The sequence below is a fragment of the Phascolarctos cinereus genome, unplaced genomic scaffold, assembly GCF_003287225.1.
Source record: "Phascolarctos cinereus isolate Bilbo 61053 unplaced genomic scaffold, phaCin_HiC Scaffold_2;HRSCAF=192, whole genome shotgun sequence".
NCBI classification, from domain to species: Eukaryota; Metazoa; Chordata; class Mammalia; order Diprotodontia; family Phascolarctidae; genus Phascolarctos; species Phascolarctos cinereus.
The window spans coordinates 49,021,317-49,039,315 of record NW_027555625.1 but is presented as its reverse complement, the minus strand read 5'-3'; the positions used below and the strand labels follow the sequence as shown (position 1 = coordinate 49,039,315).

Below are 17,999 nucleotides of genomic sequence, written 5' to 3'. Positions count from 1 at the left end.
TTCCGGGGTCAAAGCGCGCGCACGTGGTGCGAGGTCGAGGCCGGGTGGGGAGGGGAGCGCGAGTCGCCGGAGCAGCCGGACCGGAGGCCGGAGGCCGGAGGTCGGAGGCCGGCGGGAGGTGAGTGCGAGTGCAAGCGATGCGGGGAGGGAAGCGGCCCTGCCTCGTGGCTGGGGGACCCTCTCCAGGCCCCCCCCTGCGCCCTCCGCGGCAGCTGGCCCGGAAAGGAAGGAGGGGAGCCGGTTCCCCAAATTGAGGGAGGCCCCTCTGCCAGGTGGCCCTTTTACTACGTCGGCGCCTCAGGAACGTTTCATTTACAGAGCCCCGCGTGTATACAGGAGGCGCCTACTGAGTGTTTGGTCTGCGGGTTTATAGTACTAGCCAGCATTGACTGTTACTTGAGACTGAAATAAAACACACTTTTGGTCCTCACAGCAACCCCAGGAGGGAGGTGCTGTCGTTACCCCATTTTCCAGATGGGGAGACTGACTTGGCCAGGGTCACCCAGCCAGGAAGCGTCTGAGACCGAATTTTCCCTCGAGTCTTCCTGATTCCCAGTCCCGGCACTCCGGGGATTTGTGTACATGCCGTAGGATCCAGGGCAGGATTCTAAGGATCCTCTAGTGCATCTCCGTCATTCGACAGATGGGGAAACTGAGGTTCAGAGAGTCGAGTGAATGGTCTCACCTGAGGTGAGAGGACTCTGAATCCATCATCCCCCCACCAGGCATACACCACCATCCCCCCTTATCAGACTGTGAGCTACTTACCCACAAGGATGACACTGATCCTTGAATTTAGGGCTGGGAGGTACAGTCTAAGGAAACGGTGAACAAATATCATTGTTCGTCTTTGTGTCTGCCCAGCGCCCGGCACAGTACCTCACATAGGCATCTGTTTAGTGCGTTGTTACTACGTTTTACAGAGACGTGTTGAATTGACAAAGATGGAGGGTGAGCCCTTGCTCAATCCCCTCGGATATAGAATATAAGGTTTTCTTCGAATCTGTCCCATGGAGCTCGATTCCGGGTGCATAGAAGGCATTGATAAATGTTTGTGGAAAGAGGATTTGAAGTGTCCTTCGGAGCTCTCCCAGACGCTGAGCTCTCACCACAAAGTTATTACACTGAGCTGGATGGATATTTCTTCTCAGGACTTCTCTTCCCTTGGCTGTTTTCTGAAATCCGTTGCCAACCAACAACTTATTTTACGTAGTGTTTCAAGGTTTACAAAGAGCTTTCTTTACAACGGCTCTGGGAGCTGAGCAATGCAAGTATCGTTATCTCCAATTTCAGATGAGGAAATTGAAGCTCAGAGGACTAAACGTGACTTTGCCTCTGGTTTCAGGGGCAGGATTTGAATCTGGGTCTGCAGACTCCCTAGTGCATTACTTTTTACATTTTGGTCTCTTTGACATTCTCTGTCCTCTACCATTGAGGGATAGCCTAAGGTAGGGGATGAAACAGTTCCAGCTTCCTAGCCATGCTGTTCTGAGCCAGCCCAGCTCCAACCCTTTGTTTCCTCATCTTTAAATTGGACACAAGCCTGGAATGTTGTGTTTCCTCACCTTTACTTCATGGAATGCCCAATTTCCTACAGGAGGCCTGTCCTCATCCTTCCCCCGCCCCATCCCCCAGGCTACTTTTTATTCACTTTGCAAGTCGGATATATTATTTTTACATGTTCACATTGCACCCGTGGTCTCCTCCTCTCCCTCTCCTAGTTTGATGTAAGCTACTTTTTGTCTGTCGTCTTGTTACATGGCACAGTCCCTGGCACATAGTAGGTACTTTATAATTGCTTGCTGAATGAATCCTCTGTTTTGTCGTTCTTTCAGACCAAGATGAGATTCTAGAAACTATTTATTAGTTTATTAGTTAAGTCGGTCATTAAGCATTTATTAAGCGCCTACTGTGTACCAGGGACTATGCATGGGGGTACACAGAACGTTAAAAGACTGCCCTGCTCTCGAGGAGGTATACAATATGTAGGGCGTAACATTACGATCTAAATGTTCAAAAATAATTCCCCTTCACCCCAGGTGAGGAGGCACAGTAAACAGAGAAGAGGCTGCTTTTCACTGCTCCAGGGAACAGTTGGACAGGACATACCCCACCCCATGGAGTAGGTGCTTAATAATGAGTTCCATTTCTCTCTGCAGGAATGGGTGAGTTTAAGGTTCATCGGGTACGTTTCTTCAACTATGTTCCCGTGGGGATCCGATGTGTGGCATACAATCACCAATCCAACAGGCTGGCTGTCTCCCGAGTGGACAGCTCCATCGAGATCTACAATCTGGCGGCCAACAGCTTTCAGGAGAAGGTTGGTCTGCTGTGGGCCTCTGGGGTCATCTGGGCTGACAGCCTCCTTTTGTGGATGAGGGTCCTGAAAGGGAGGAGGGCTGCTCCTTCCTCTGCTGTGTCTGTTCTGTTCCCTTAAGAAATCACCTTCCCCTGTAACAAGTGCCTGCTGTATCTCCTGGCCTCCTTGGGCTAAAGAGGCCAAAACCTTTCACAAGCTCCTTATTTGGGGCTACTGCCTTAGAGCCCTAAGTGGTTCAGTGGCTGTGCCTTTTCGGGGCATCAGGGAGAAAAGTGTGCTTTCTCTTTCATTCTTATCACTTGTTAGCAGTTACTGCCTGGGGATGCCTGGCCAGAGTCAGTCTCTGTTTCAGCACAAATCCATAACTGTGATAAAGATTGGAGTGGTCACCTATTTGGGAAAACCTCTGTGGGTGCAGGTTGAAATTGCACAAGCAGTCCATCGAGGTCCTTAGTTACTGCTGAAGAGCCGTGATCTGAGCTAGAACTGAGTAATAGGAAGACAGCCCAACCCAGGGTGCTCCCTGCCCACAGAGCTCACCCTTTCTTCTTGAGCATCGTGACAGGACTGTTTTCTTCAGATCGTAGAGCAGGTGATCTCAGAAGGATAACTATGGCCGGGCGCCAAGGGGATGGGGATGGGGGGAGAACAGAACACTTAGGGGATGAATAGTGAGTAAGAAGTGGTGATGTTTGGCCTTAGGGACGAGGATCCATCTGAATTCAGCAGATGTTTGCTGAGTACCTACTGTGTGCATGCTGTTATTCTTGGCTCTGGGGGTGCAAAGACCAAAATGAAACAATCCCTGCCCTTAGGAGCTTCAGTTATTTTCTGCTGGAGGTGGGGACAGAGAGCCAACTCCCCCCATTTGAGTACAAGGAAGGAAGAGGCCAGCTGGAAGAGTTGTGTAGGAGATGGTGGAGAGGGAAGAGACTGGAAGTGGGAGGAGCAATTAGGAAGCTGTTTCACCTGTCCAGGGGAGAGATCACAGTGGCCTAAATGAGGGTTGGGCCTGGGTGGGTTAAGTGGGTAAAGGTAGAGACAGAGCTCCCTCTTGGGAGGCTGCTGGAGGACAGAAGTTGTGAGAATGCTGCTGTTACCTGGGACAGCTAGAAAGGGTCTGTAAAAGGACAGAAGAGGGTTAAGGTGTGGATTAGGAGAGGTGAAGAAGCTCACAATACACGGCCATGATTTTTCTCTGCACGGTAGGAATCTGAAGCCTGTGCTCAGGGATCACAGGCTGGAGGAGGGTAGAAGGTTTCAAACAGCTGCTGAGGACAGCAGGATGAAGACTCTATTAAAAAAGAATGAAAGGAGTGCCGTGCCCCAGTGAGGGGTCTATCTGTTGAAATTATATAGAGTGAAGGCATAATGGTGGGCCTTCCTCATTGGTGTTTACGGCCCAGAGAGTGTTGGTGGTGGGCATGATCCAACGTGAATGCAGGCACTCTTGACGGGCAGGGGGGCAAAGGATTCAAGATTGGAAGGTGACACGCATATAGAAGGATGAAAGGAGAGGCAGAAGCAGAGGTCAGGAATCGGGGCAATGGGAAAGGATGAACATGGTGAAGGAGGAGATGAGGATGAAGAGGTAGAGGATCAAAGATGAAAACACAGCACATTGTGGTCAGGGAAGGGACTTGGGAGGTGGCACGGCACATGCTTGTGGACTTGACTCGACTCGACTTATGGCAGGTAAGTGATGACAGACAGCCTAGGGGTTGTTCTGATGTTTTCACATATTTTTAAAAGGAAGACCTCTAATTCATTCTCTAGATTGTTTATTGTGTGTGTCTCAAAGGTCATTGATAAGAATCATATAAGATGAGAAGGCATGGCTCCTTGGCAGTCTCACTACTGGAGGGAATTCCCCCTCCTCCCCCCCATCTTGGCTATGTAGTTTCTGGCCGTGCTGGGAGGCAGAGGGAAAATTAGGGAATCAGAATAGTTTAGTGTAGAGATTGGCAGCCCAGTATTTGGTAAGTGTCTAAAAGTGGTGAATTTAATTGACTTAGCATCTGAGGGACCTTTCTTCTCTTCATCATGTATTTTTCTCCATGTTTTTCCTATTTTCTTCTCTGCTCTTACCTCGCTGTTTCTTTGTGCTAGCTAATTTATTTTTTATTTTCATTTTAATTGTTTCAATTATTTTAAAAAATTAATCTGTCTTTCACTCTCAACTTCTTTCCCACACCCCAGAAAAAAATAAAACTCCCCTCAAGGCCCCCTAAAACCTTCAATTCATAGCATAGTCTGGCAAAACAAATTTCCACATTAGCCATGTCAGAAAATGGGTCCCATTCTGCCTTTAAAGCTCATCACCTCTCTGTTGAGAGGTGGGTAGCTTGTTTCATTCTTTTGGATTCCTAGCTTTTCATTGAGCTCATCAGAGTTCTAAAGTCTTTCAGAGTTGTTTTTTTCTTTTTAAAAAAATTTTTGATTTAATATTTTTTTAATATTTTAAGTTCTGAACTGTCTCCCTCCCTCTCTCCCCACCCCATACTAGAGAAGGCCCACCATTTGACATAGACATAGAGATAGAGATATATAGATATGATAGCATCTTCCTTCATAAGCCCTTTGTAGTTGACTTGAGTGTTTATAATACTCAGAATAACTTAGTTGTTCACAGTTATTTTTCAAACAATATTGCTGTTACTGTGTACAACATTCTCTTGGTTCTGCTTATTTTGTTCTTCATTATTCATTCAAGTTTTTCTGTGTTTTTCTAAAATCATTCTCATCATTTCTTACAGGTCAGAGTTGTTTTTCTATGTAATGTTATCATTGTATACATTTTTCTCCAGGTTTTGCTCATTTTGCTCTATATCAGTTCATAAAATATTTCCCAGTTTCTTCTGAAACTGTCCATTTCATCATTTTTGGAGGCACAACAATATTATATTATGTTCACATACCACAATGTGTTTAGACATTCACTAGTAAGACAACCCCTTAGTTTCCAATTTTTTACTACCATGAAAAGATCTGCTATAAATATTTTTTGTGTACATAGGTCCTTTTCTTCTTTCTTTAATTTCTCCTTGATATAGGCCTAGTAATGATATAGGTGGGTCAAAAGGTAGGTACTATTTAGTAACTTTCTGGGCATAGTTCTATATTTGCTAGCTAATTAATATTAACTGGGCCCTCACTACAATACTTCTCCTCCCTAATTGATTCCGTATTTTACTCACTTCTCTCAAGTTCTCTGTGTTGCTCCGCCATTTCTGCCACCCCCCTCTCTTTCTACTGAGGACCTCCCCTCACACTTCACTGAAAAAATGGAGGCCATCTAGACAGAACTGCTCCTTCTCCCCTCTTGCTCATCTTACATCCTTCTGACTTTGTCCCCCACCACATTCTCTTTCATTCATTCCACAGTCTAAGGATGTGAGACTGTCTTCCTGCTTGCTAAGGATAATCCTACTCCATGTACCATTGATTTGATCCCCTCCCCTCCCATCTTTCCCTGCAAATTGTCCCCAATGTCATGCACACCCTCTGTTATTTTCAGTCTCTCCCTATCTCTTGGTTCCTTTCCTGATTCTTAAACACTGCCATCTCTCCCTATCCTTAAAAAGCCTTCATTATTATATTCAAAATCCTCCAACTATCATCCTATATTTTCTTCCTCTTCTCAGCTTCCTTGGGGGAGAAATACCTAGTCAATGTTTCTAATTCTTCTCATCCACACTCTTCTAAAATCTCTGCGATATGGTTACTGACTTTATCATTCTACTGAAATTGCTCTCCCCAGAGTTACCAGTGATCTACTCAGTAATTAATTGCCAAATCTAATGACCTCTTCCTGATCTTCATCTTACTTGACTTCTCAGTATCATTTGATGCCTTCTCCATGCTGGGTTTGTGACCCTCCTCTCTCTTGGCTCTCCTCCTGCTAATTTTAATTTCCTCACTCTACACCCATGTCATGCCCAGCAAATCTAGATGTCCTCCAAGGCTGTGTCTTGGTTCTCTTCTCTCTTTAATCTCACTTAGTGATCTCTTGAGTTCCCGATGGGTTCAATGAACAGTGCTGGACTTAGAATCAGGAAGAGCTGAGTTAAAATTCTACCTTAGATACTTAGCATCTTTGTGGCCTTATTTGAATCAAATAACCTCTGTCTGCTTCATTTTCCTCATCTGTAAATTGGAGTAATAAAAGTGTCCATCTCCCCATTTTATTGTGAGGAATGAGAGAACATGTGTAAAGTGTCATTTAAATGCTAGCTGTTATTATCGTCTCTATTGTGCAGATGATTCCCAGCCTTGGTCCCTCTCCTGATCGCCCCTCCTACATCGCCAGCTCTTTTTTGGACTTTTTGAAGTGGATATACCAGTGGGCGTCTCAAAATAATCATGTCTAAAATAGAACTCATTATATTCCCTCCCAAACTTTTTTCTCTTCTGAATTCTCTCATGGTTGTAGAGGTGCCATCATCCTTCTGATCACTCAAGTTTAAAACCTCAGCTTCTCTCTCATTTGCTTTTCATGCCCAACCAGTTGTCAGATCTTTTGTCCCCAACATATCTTGCATGTGGCCTCCACCCTCGTTTGGGCCTTCATCTCCGCTCACCTCCATTTTTCCAGTAGCTTTCTCCTTGGTTTCCTCACCTCAAGACTCTCCACACTCCAATCCATCAGTTGTCAAAGTTCTTTTCCTAAAGCAGAGCTCCAACTATGCCACTTTTACTCTTATGATCAACTAGGAAGTCTTCTTTTTGGTGCTTCAAGCTTTTTACTAACTGTCCCCTTCCTTCCTCACCAAGTTCCTCACCATCTGCTTGCCTGTAGTACTCCCTCCTGTTCAGCCACACCAGCCTACTCTGAAGTTCTTACAAGGGACACTGTGTCTGTGCCTTTGTGGCTGGTTGTTCACTTTGCCTAAAGTACTCTCCTTCTCAGAAGCCCTGACTTCTTTAAGACTGGTAACATGTACTTTATTTTTCTTGGGGGGGGTTTTGTCTGTGTTTTCTTTTACAACGTGACTAATACGAATGTATGTTTTATATGACTGCACATTTGTAACGTATGAAATGGCTTGCCTTCTTAGTAGTTGGGATGGGGAGGGGGAGCTGGAATTCAAAAATTTGAAAAAAATATTAAAAATTGTTTTTCCATGTAATTGGGGAAAAATAAAATATTTTTTAGAAAATATTGGTAAAACACCACCCCATCTAGCAGATCTTTGCTGGTCTGTCCATCTAGGCCTTTGCCACTCCCCAACCTTCACACTTCCACTTGCTATGGCTGCCTTTTACTACTCTGTAATTACTCATTTGTTTTTATACAGTTATCCCCATTAGAATGTAAGCTCCTTGAGGCAAAAACTTTTTGCTTTTTCTTTGTATCCCCAGTGCTGAGCACAGTGCCTATTACATGTAAAAGCTTGCTGATTGATTGACTGATTGATTGATAACCTTTAATTTTCTTCCTTGCCTAGACCAGCACCACCCATGAAGGTATTCCTTAGTCCCCACTAGGAGCATTCGAGACTTTTAAAAGTGACTGATCCCTATCCTGGTGGAAAGAGGAGAGGGCTGGCAGGCAGAAGAGCTGTACTGGACAAGTCACTTAATCTCCTATATGTGTTTCAATCTCCCCAAGGGAAAAATAGGAAATATACCTATCTCCTACTTCACACCTAAGGATGTAAGAATAAAATAAGATAACTAGGAACACCTTTTGAGTTTTTAATAAGATGCTGTTTAAATCACTGATTTGACGTGAACCTGTGACCCAGACATTGAAACCAATTGTACTAATTTCTAGTCTGTCAAACCAGCCTCAAGAATTTGTTAATTATTTTTGGCTAGTTCTTTTCAAATACCTAGTGAATCTCTCTGAATCAGAGGTAAGCCTTTTTTTTTTTTATGGAGAGAGAATCACACATGTGAGCACCTGCACTGCCACTTAAACACATCGAGACGCTAAGAAGGGGGATGTCCTGAGGATCACAGAGCGAGCAAAGAAACTGAGGCCTCCCTGCCTCGGGGCCAGCTCTGTGTAGCACCATGCTGCTTCTCAAAACTAAACATAGGCTGAGGAGAACAAAACCAGAGTGTCCAAATATTTTCAGAATCAAATTATTTCATTTGTTTTGGGTTGTGATGTAAATTCCATGCATTCTCTGACTACTCAGTGGATGCTAATAGATGATGATGGTGATGATGATTTGACAACTAAATAAAGTGTTACTATGTTTTTGTAGTTTTTCCCAGGCTATGAGAGTCGATCCACAGAAGCTCTGTGTTGGGCAAAAGGACAGCGGCTCTTCAGTGCTGGACTCAGTGGTGACGTTATTGAGTATGACTTGGAACAGCTGAGTGTCAAGTATTCTGTGGATGGCTTTGGAGGTCCCATTTGGAGCATGGCTGCTGACCCAAGTGGCTCATACCTTGCGGTTAGTATTTGAGGGAAAAGGGGAGCATGTGCTATTAATATAGGTTGAGGTTTCCTTCTGTACAGTGATGGAGGATTAAGTAAAATTCTCTTTCAGAATATGGTAGTTTGGATTTTTACCCTATGCTGCTTCTAGAATGTTCCCAGTGATGGGATTGGAGCGTATGTTGGGGTTATCCACACTTTGTTTTTATCGTATTTGCATTCATAATTGTCTTTTTAAGAAATTAAAGCTCTTATTGATGCTCTTTTTATATCAGTTTTATTTCCCAATAACCTCTCCCCTAAAATCCTCCCATAAAACAAGAATAGCTAAGCCAAAGAGATGCACACATTGGCCTTGTCTGATAGGATGTTTCATTTGTTAACTATAGGCCACTGCCTTACCTCCTTCTAAGAGGAGGGAGGTATTTCACCAATAGTTCCCTAAAATTTTGATTAATCATGCCGTTGATCTGCATTCTGTTGTCTGCTAATGTAATGCTCTCCTGGCTCTACTTACTTCTCTCTGGTTCAGTTCATATGGATTCGTCCAAGTTTCTCTGCATTCTTTCTATTTGTTATCTCACAGTACTGTCACTAATAGCCCATCACATTCATGTACTACAATTGGTACCCATTATTTTTCCTGTTCCTTGACACCATAAAAAGTGCCCCTCTATGGAACCTCTCCAACTGTGACCTCTTTGGGATCATCCTCAGTGGTGATATCCATGAGGTCACGGAGTGTATCTGATTTATTGACTTTTGGCATTATGCTGGATCGTGCTTCAGAGTGCTTGGACTCAGTCACAGCTCCCCCGGGTTTTGTCATCTTTGGCAGTCAGAGAGGGGAGGGGAGACAAAATCTCGGGGGTGTTTTCATGAACCTTTCTCCTTTGATTACCAGTATGGAACATTCTTCCATATGGTTGTCCATAGTTTAATTTCCTCTTCCTATCTGGTAAATTAGGAAACGTGGGCAGAGGGGTTAAGGGATTTGCCCAGTACATGGAACTAGTAAGCGGCAGGTCCAGGATTTGAATCCAGGTCCTTCCTGACTCCAGGACCAGTGCTCTTTCTGATTCAGCCAGCAGCATGTCTGTTGTGCCTTTGCTCTGAATGAATAATGTTTTTGACTTGGTTAGAAGTTGGGTTTCTGGCACGGGCACCATGTGGCCTGTTTTTAGCACTGTCACCTATCTCTTTAGAGCACTCTTGAGCTCTTTAGCTCTCCAGGGTATGTAGGGTGTAGTTTCCTGACTCTGGCACTCTCCTCTTTCAAAATGTTTTTCTTAAAAAAAAAAAAATTTCGGCGTTTTTGTTTCTTTTCATGTATGTTCTTTTTGGTTTTCTTCTTTCTCCCCAACAGATCGGCTGTGAGGATGGGTCTGTGAAGCTGTTCCAAGTCACCCCAGACAAAATCCAGCTTGAGCGGACTTTAGAAAGACAGAAAGGTAAAGGGCACTTTAGTGGTCAGTGCAATGAATGGCCTTTCCTGAAAGTTGTGATGCTTTTGTGCTTGTCGCAAGAGATGTTTTTATCTGGTGTCTGCGAGGAGCTGTCCCTTGTCTCCTGGATGGAAAAACATGCCAAGTCTCCTGGATGGAAAAACAATTCTGAAATAAAAAGAACTAAGATTACCCATAAAAACCAAACATGATTTTTCTTTTTACATCCCTATTAAACAGATTTTTGCATTAGTGATGTTGTAAGGAAGAATTAGAACCAATAGCAGGAGCCACAAGAAAGAGAAAAAAAAAGAAGAAAAGTAGCAAATCGTAGGCTTCAATCTGCATTCAAACTCCACAGTTCTTTCTCTGGATGTGGAGAGCATTTTCTTGTCACAAGACCTTTGGAGATGTCTTAGAACCTTGCATTGCTGAGAAGAGCTAAGTCTGTCAACGTCAGTCATCGCACAGCGTGGCTGTTACTGTGTACAACGTTCTCCTGGCTCTGCTCATTTCACTCAGCATCAGTCCACACAAGTCTTTCCAGGTTTTTCTGAAGTCCACCTGCTCATCATTTCTTATAGCACAACAGTATTCCATTACGTTCACATGGCACAACTTGCTCAGCCATTCCCCAATTGATGGGCATCCTCTCAATTTCCAGTTCCTTGCCACCACAGAAAGAGCTGCTATACTTTTTAGACAACGATTTTTAAAAAGCAGTAGCATATAGGGTAACGTGGGTATGTGACTTGTGGCTTTAAAATGGCATCTCCTAATGAATAAGGGCTGGAATGTGTTACATTCTCTACAATATTTCTCAATCAGTAACATCAGATGCTCACCCTCAGGGCGTAGCATATTATATGTGGCCAGTAGGACTTCAGGGCAGAGTTATATTGTATCTGGAGTTACATAATGTGCTAGAATATGGGGAAAATAGGGGTAAGGTGGTATAATACTCACCCTGCAGCTAGTTGTAGTAGAGAACTCTCTGGAACTCATTACTGTTTATTTATAAACCCTTTCCTTTTTTATTGTGTACCTGCCAGGTCGAGTCCTCTCATTAAGCTGGCATCCGTCTGGTACCCACATTGCAGCTGGATCCATAGACTATGTTGCTGTGCTTGATGTCCAGTCAGGTACGGTTGTTCTCAGTTCACAGTGCGTGGCTTATGTGTTTGGATCAGGGTTTGGGGTTTCATGGAAAGATGTCCAAGCTCTGATGGATGCTGTGACTGATTGTGATTTCAGATGATTGTTGTGAGGTAGGGGCTTGGAGATGTGGCATGAAGCAGACTTTTCAGACATGACGGATGTGCTGGCTTGTTTTACTTGACTTTGTTTTTTCCTTTAAAGGAGTTTTCTGTTCTGGCCAGGGCAGTCAGTGGTATTGTGAAAAGAAGAAAAAATGTTCTTTAAACAGTAAAACAAACAAAAATCTGTTAGGATTTGTGTTAGCAATTTGAGACCTTAGAATAAATCACTTTGAGGACCTTTATAGCTCAGCCTTCCTTTTGTCTTCTCAGCAGCTGCTTTGTGAGCTCTTTTCCTTTATAAGCTCCTCACGAATCTTGGTGTGATTTATTCCCACTTATCCCGGGTTTGTACTGGGGCACATTCTCTTTCCTGACTGGACCCGGAGAACCAGCTTATGAGCATCCCCTTCTGTGGTTTAGTAATGGGAAGAGCCCTGCACTTGAAGTCAGACAAAGAGCTGGCTCTGCAGCCTTTGTGGCTGGGGGACTTGAGACAAATCTGTTCAGCTCACTGAGCCTCACGTTTTCATCTGTGAAATGGGGATAATAATTCATACTTGTCTTACCAGACATGGCTCTGGCCAGTATCAAAGGAGATTTGTATGTAATTTTTATGTAAGCTGTAAGGAGTTATTTCTGTAAGCTGTGCTTAAATAGTCCAGACTTTTCACTGTTTGTGTACAGGAGCTGGGCAGAAGACTCCTTGTTTCACTTTCCATTGATAAAAGGGTCTCTGTCTCTGTCATCTTTTCTTCCAATTCTTTTGGTGTGCTCATTTCTCAGGCAGCACTGCCCAGAAGATGTTGATGGACAAGAGGCACCCGGGATCCCAGCGGCGCAGGTGCGTCGTGTGGGGGGTGGCCTTCCTGTCGGACGGGACTGTCGTGAGCACGGACTCAGCTGGCATGGTGCAGTTCTGGGACTCCGAGACTGGCACCCTCGTGCAGACACATCCCCTCGCCAGTTCTGATGTGCTGTCCATAGCTGTGGCGGAGGTGAGCACGCACCTACGTTCACAGCTGGTGTGTTAACTCTTTGCAACTCAAGCATGGGTACTGGAGGTAGCATGGCATAGTGGGAGGCAGGTCATCTGACCTCTCAGAGCCTCAGTTTCTTCATCTGCAAGATTACATACTAACATCTATTACTGACCTCACGGCATTAGGGTGAGAGTGAAATTTTTCCCCCTTGATGCTCTGCGTGTCTGTCATATAATATTGCTTATTGAAGCGTATAACCTAGCCTCCCTATTAGATTGTAAACTTCATGAGGGCAAAGATCTCCAACACTTAGCACGATGCTTTCTGTGTAGTCAGGATGTATGACTGGCGATAATGTTTGGAAATTGGTTTGTTAACAAACTTGCTGTTTAGGATTACAAGAGGAAAATTAGACAGTGTGTTAGAGATGTTGTTACCAACACTGAGTCTCTCAGTATAGTTCTGGAGGGTAGGCCTAGGAAAGTGTACCCAGGATAAATGTGAGCCCCCTGTGTCTCCTCACTCCTCACTATGCTGGCTGGTTCAGCAGCAGAGGGGATTCTCTCCACACCCTGCCGTAGTAAGCAGACCTGTGCTGCTCCTGGAAGGGGGTCAAGAAGCCTTGAGGCTTTCCAGAGGATTGACTCCTCACTTCCCATCTCCTACTTTGCTGTGAAGTGAATCCCTAGAAAATCATGTTTTCTCTCATTTGAATTGGATTTGAGCAGATTTGTGTTAAGAAAGTCCCTTGAGCAAGTTACCTGGGCTTCTCTCTTCACCCACAGAGTGAGAGGGTTGGATTAGATCGTCTTTAAAGTTCTTTTGACCTTTGAAATTATGTGGTCTTAATTCAGTATATTGCTTGCCCTGTGCTGTAATTTAGCCTTTCACACACCTGCATTTTGCTAGTTTTCCTACTTTCAAACCTTTTCCCTTTTGGGGTTTCACAAAGCTTTTTCAAAGCCATTTGCTTTTCAGGCTCTCCCTTATTCTGGCTTGATGAGTCAGTCAGTCAATCATTAAACATTTATTAAGTGCCTGCTGTGGAAGTGGCAAACCTCTCCAGTATCTTTGCCAAGAAAACCCCAAATGGGGTCACCAAGAGTTGGCACAACTGACAGTGATGATGTGCCAGGTACTACACATTAAGCACTAGGGATGCAAACAGAGGCAAAAGATAGTCCCTGCCCTCAAGGAGCTTTCAGTCTAATGGGGAAGACCACATGCAAACAAGTATATACAAAGCAAGCTCTGTACAGTTCAAATAAGACATAATTAAAAGAAGGAAAGCACAGGAATTAAGGAGGGGTTAGGGAAGGCTTTCTGTAGAAGGTGGGATTTGAGTTGGAACTCAACAATTTGCCAAAGAGAGGGAGCAGTGAAGGGTCAGCTTCTTATAAACCTCTGATACTTCAGCCTTCGTGCGGGCACGCTGCTTGCGGGCTAGGCAGAAGGCTCACCTTCTCATTGCTTATCACTAGGTGTTGAGGAATCTTAAAGAGCCCTCAGGAGGTAATAACTTACCTAAACTGGTCTCCTTGTCCATCTCCCCTCCCTCTGATTTGTGTGAGTCTCTGCCTCTTCTCAGTAAGTGAGCTTTAGGAAGACTCAGCCGGTGGCTATGCCTTTCTCCCCTCTCTGTAATGATAACTGACATTTATCTGGGGTTTTCTGGTTTATACTGTGCTTTACGTGACATTGTGTCACTCACTTCTCACAACAGTGTTGTGGGGTTGTTAGGGCAAAAAGTATAATCTCCATTTTACAAATGAGGAGACTGTGGCTTGTGGAGGTGAGATGAGCTGCCTGGAGTCACACAATAAGTGTCTAAGCTAGGCCTGGATCCCAGGTCTTCTAACAGCCCACCCAGTCCTTCCTCTGTTGTGTGACTGGGGTCACGTGGGGGCCACCCTGTCAGCTCTCAGCCAAGTGGAGAGAAGAAACAGAATTGGGTTCTTTTGAGAAGTAGTTGGTGAGTTTTGAGCAGTAAAACTAAATGAAAAAACACTGAAATCCCTTCCACAATACGTTCTTTTCTTCATGTAGGAAATATTCCTACTCACCTGTGGTCTGGTGCTTGTCTTTTGTACTCTGCTGCAGATGACATGATCAGGTCTGCTAGGCTGTTGAATTTTCTTTCTACACTCAGGGATTTCAACCTTTTATGGTTGCAGGCCGTCCCAACATTCATTTTCCCTTTCTAAAGATGTATAAGAGGGTTTAAAGCTTGGTGGAGATCATGTAGTGCAGTCCCCTGTTTTACAGATGAGGAAACCAAGGCTCCCAGGTTGGCATGACTTGGATGAGGCCGCACAGCTAGTGAATAACAGCTGACCTCAACCTGTTTGCAGCCTTCAGGTCCAACACTGTTTTCATGATGCATACTGACTGCCAAAATGCCTATGGTCTTAAAAACTGCAGTGACTCATAATTAATTTTGCTCTGTGAATTTCCAGGCACCACTTGCTAATTAAAGTCATATTGTATTGCTTTGAATTGCTGGTCTACTTCCTCATGGCAGAGAGAAAAAAATGACCCATATTAGTTGGAGGGCTGTCCTGTGGAGGAAGATTAGAGCAGGGTAGTGGATGAGGCGGAGAGAAGCCTCCCAGCAGTTGGCAGAGTGGCCCATGGTGGGAGTGGACCACCCCAGAACACACAGGGCTCCCCTTCCACCAGGGCCACCTTCTGAGCAAATGGCTGCTCTACAGGTAGCAGCATTCTGCATGATTGGCCAGCAGGGGGTGCTGTGACACGTCTGTTGTTGAACACACTCATGCAACTGGCTCTGGCTCCATTGGCCCTGCTGCTGGGCTGCTGCTGCCGCCACTGACTCTCTTCCTCCTCCTCCTCCTCCCCCCTCCTCCTCTTGTTATAACCTGACAGCACAATGAAATCTCGATGCTGTCTTCCAGGCACCCTTGACCATGATGCCCAGAGACCGCCCAGGGCATCCCTAGGCCTGTCTTCAGATGCAGCTCTTATCTTTGAGATTCAGGGGGAAGAATGTTTTTTGTTCATAAAGTTTAACTTCCATGCACAAGCATGTGTTCAGACAAATGAGTCAGACAGTACAGAGTCCTGAGCTAGATCGGCCACAGCTTGGGGCCAGTTGGGGGTGAGCTTTCTCAAGGTGATACTGACTCAGCTGTCTCTGTGATTATTTCATCTCTCAGAAAGAAGACAGTATGGTGGTGGGCACGGCCGAGGGGACCATATTCCATTTCCAGCTGATCCATTCGAGGTCAGACGGCAAGCAGAGCCAGTGGGTGAGGACAAAGCCCTTCCAGCACCACACGCATGATGTGCGCTCTGTGGCTCACAGCCCAACCGCACTGATCTCTGGAGGCGTGGACACCCACTTAGTGATTCGCCCACTCATGGAAAAGGTGGAGGTCAAGAGTTATGATGCTGCACTTCGGAAAGTCACCTTCCCACATGTAAGAGGCTTTAGAAAAAACAGCAAACAAATAACTTATGTCCTTTGTGTGTGTGGTTGTGATGGCGGCATTTTCACATTGATGAGTCTGTGCTCCATCGGCGGAGCTTGTCACCCAGTGTACTTTCTCCTGTGGATCCCTGTCCTTATTCTTCCCTAGACCATTCATAGAGGACTTAGCCAGTGTGCTCCAGGCTTTCCTATAAGACTTGGAATGTTTTGTGCGTGCTGCACTCAGGCTCTTTCTTAGCTTTCACTCTGGGTATGTGACCTCTTCCTCCAGAGATACAGTCATTGGTGGTGTCTTCTATGCCACTACTTGCTTGAAAATCAGTGAATGGTACCTATCATGCATCTTTCCATTGCTCTAGGTTGGGGGGAAAAAATGGATCAGTACCTTATTTTTATATCACCTTGACTCCCAAGCATATCCTCCCCTTCCTCCACTCAGAGAACCATCCCTTGCCAAAAGGAAGGAAGAAAGAGTGAGGAAAAGGCAGTTTAGCCAAACCAACCGGCACATCAGCCGTGCTTGGCATACTGTGCTCCACTGCTTGTATCTTTTCCAGTGCTGATTCTTTGCCATGCTAGGTATTTAATAGGTGGTTATTGATAGAGGGATTGCTGGTGTTCCCATGATTTGTAAACTTGTTGCATCACAGGAAAACATTGGGCTTTTGTTTCAAGGGTCACCTTGAGGATATTGAAAGTGCTGGGTCATTTTCCAAATGGAATCCAGCTCCTTCTCGTCTTGTTAGATTTTGGACCCCTAGCTGCCCCTCCAACTCTTTGTCACAATCTGACTGGCAGGCATTCCGAATTTACTTGGGTTTTTTCTTTAGAGATCTCACAGAGGAGACCCTGCAGTTTTCCAGGCTTTGATGCTTAGTGAAATGCCATCTTCCATCAGGGACATTTGGAAAGCGTGGCAATCTTTAGGAACTTCCTTCTCCATTCCGACTTTGGATAGGATGTGGAGAACTTTGGCATCACATCTCTCACTTTTTTTTGGCTAGACCTAATTGATAATCAATGGATTGCTAACCTAAGTTATCCATCTTTTAAGGAATCTTAGATACATACGAGACAGCTTCTTGGAGGAGAGCCTATAAGGCGTGGTTTTGTTTTTACCAAGTCAGGTGCTTTTTTTGTAATGAATAAATGATTAAAAAAATAAAAGTAGGACCTTGTGTCCCCTATACCTCAGTCAGTTGGGTGACAGTGGAAGTGTGTCTCCCATAGAAAATCATCTGTAAAGCCCTCTTGTTCGTTAAAGTTTTTTTCAGTACAAATACTCTGGCTGTGTCTATTCTTGTGAACACTTTTTAGACATTAGAAGTTAGGCATATGGATTAGAAGTTGCCAATGTCTTCTCAGTCGCCATTTTATAAGATAATAAATGCTATTTGTCTTTTTAAAACTTTTGACATCTCCTCTTTGAGTTAGATTCCTATTATTGTTATTGTGACTGTAAAAAAAAAAAGATTCATATTTATGGTGACACCAAACATGATTTCTTTCTCCTTTGTCTTTAGTCTATGGGCCCTTTTTGTTACAAAGTATTTATTTCGTTATCAGTTAACATAATCAGCTATTTTCAGCTAAATTGGTACTCTGTTCCTATGATCCATTCCTGGGGAGGTGAGCAGGACAGGTATTTTGCCCCTCTGCAGGGTCAGGCTTATGGAGCTGGAAGGGACAGTGTTGATCATTGAGGCCCAGAGAGGGGAGGTCACATTGGCACTCAAGGAGCTGGAGAGCCAACACTGAAACCTTAATCTTCTTGGCACCAGATCCGGCATTCTGTCTGTTCTGCTGCACGCCCTGTAGTCCAGTTTCTCCCTTTCTTTGTTTGCATTAGTCTGTTGTGAGAAAAGGTTGAATTGAACAAAAATGAAAAACACGCTAATGATTTGTTAAAGCCCTTTTGTTCTAGTTTTATATGGTGTACTGAGATGTTTTCCTTAAGCTTGTATGTGGGAAATCTGAATTAAATTAAATCTAAATTTAAATCTAAATCTAACCTCTGGTGCCGATTGTTCCTTGGCTACAGCGGCGTCTCATCTCCTGCGCTAAGAAGATGCAGCTCCTCCTCTTCCAGTTTCCTCAGCGTTTGGAACTTTGGCGATTGGGAGCCACTGACGCAGCTGGTGAGCCGGGCACCA

At 44.6% G+C, this 17,999-nt stretch overlaps 1 protein-coding gene across 1 annotated transcript in view; it reads left to right on the top strand.

Moving 5' to 3' along the window:
* The first annotated feature begins 9 nt into the window (after positions 1-9).
* Positions 10-17,999, top strand: part of UTP4 (UTP4 small subunit processome component) — a 32,389-nt gene continuing 14,399 nt past the window's right edge. The window contains exons 1-8 of the mRNA XM_020989090.2: positions 10-118; positions 2,160-2,320; positions 8,536-8,727; positions 10,078-10,162; positions 11,209-11,298; positions 12,199-12,410; positions 15,572-15,835; positions 17,888-17,984. Coding sequence (XP_020844749.2) covers positions 2,162-2,320; positions 8,536-8,727; positions 10,078-10,162; positions 11,209-11,298; positions 12,199-12,410; positions 15,572-15,835; positions 17,888-17,984 — 1,099 coding nt within the window. The 5' untranslated portion in view covers positions 10-118; positions 2,160-2,161. The remainder of the gene's footprint in view (positions 119-2,159; positions 2,321-8,535; positions 8,728-10,077; positions 10,163-11,208; positions 11,299-12,198; positions 12,411-15,571; positions 15,836-17,887; positions 17,985-17,999) is intronic.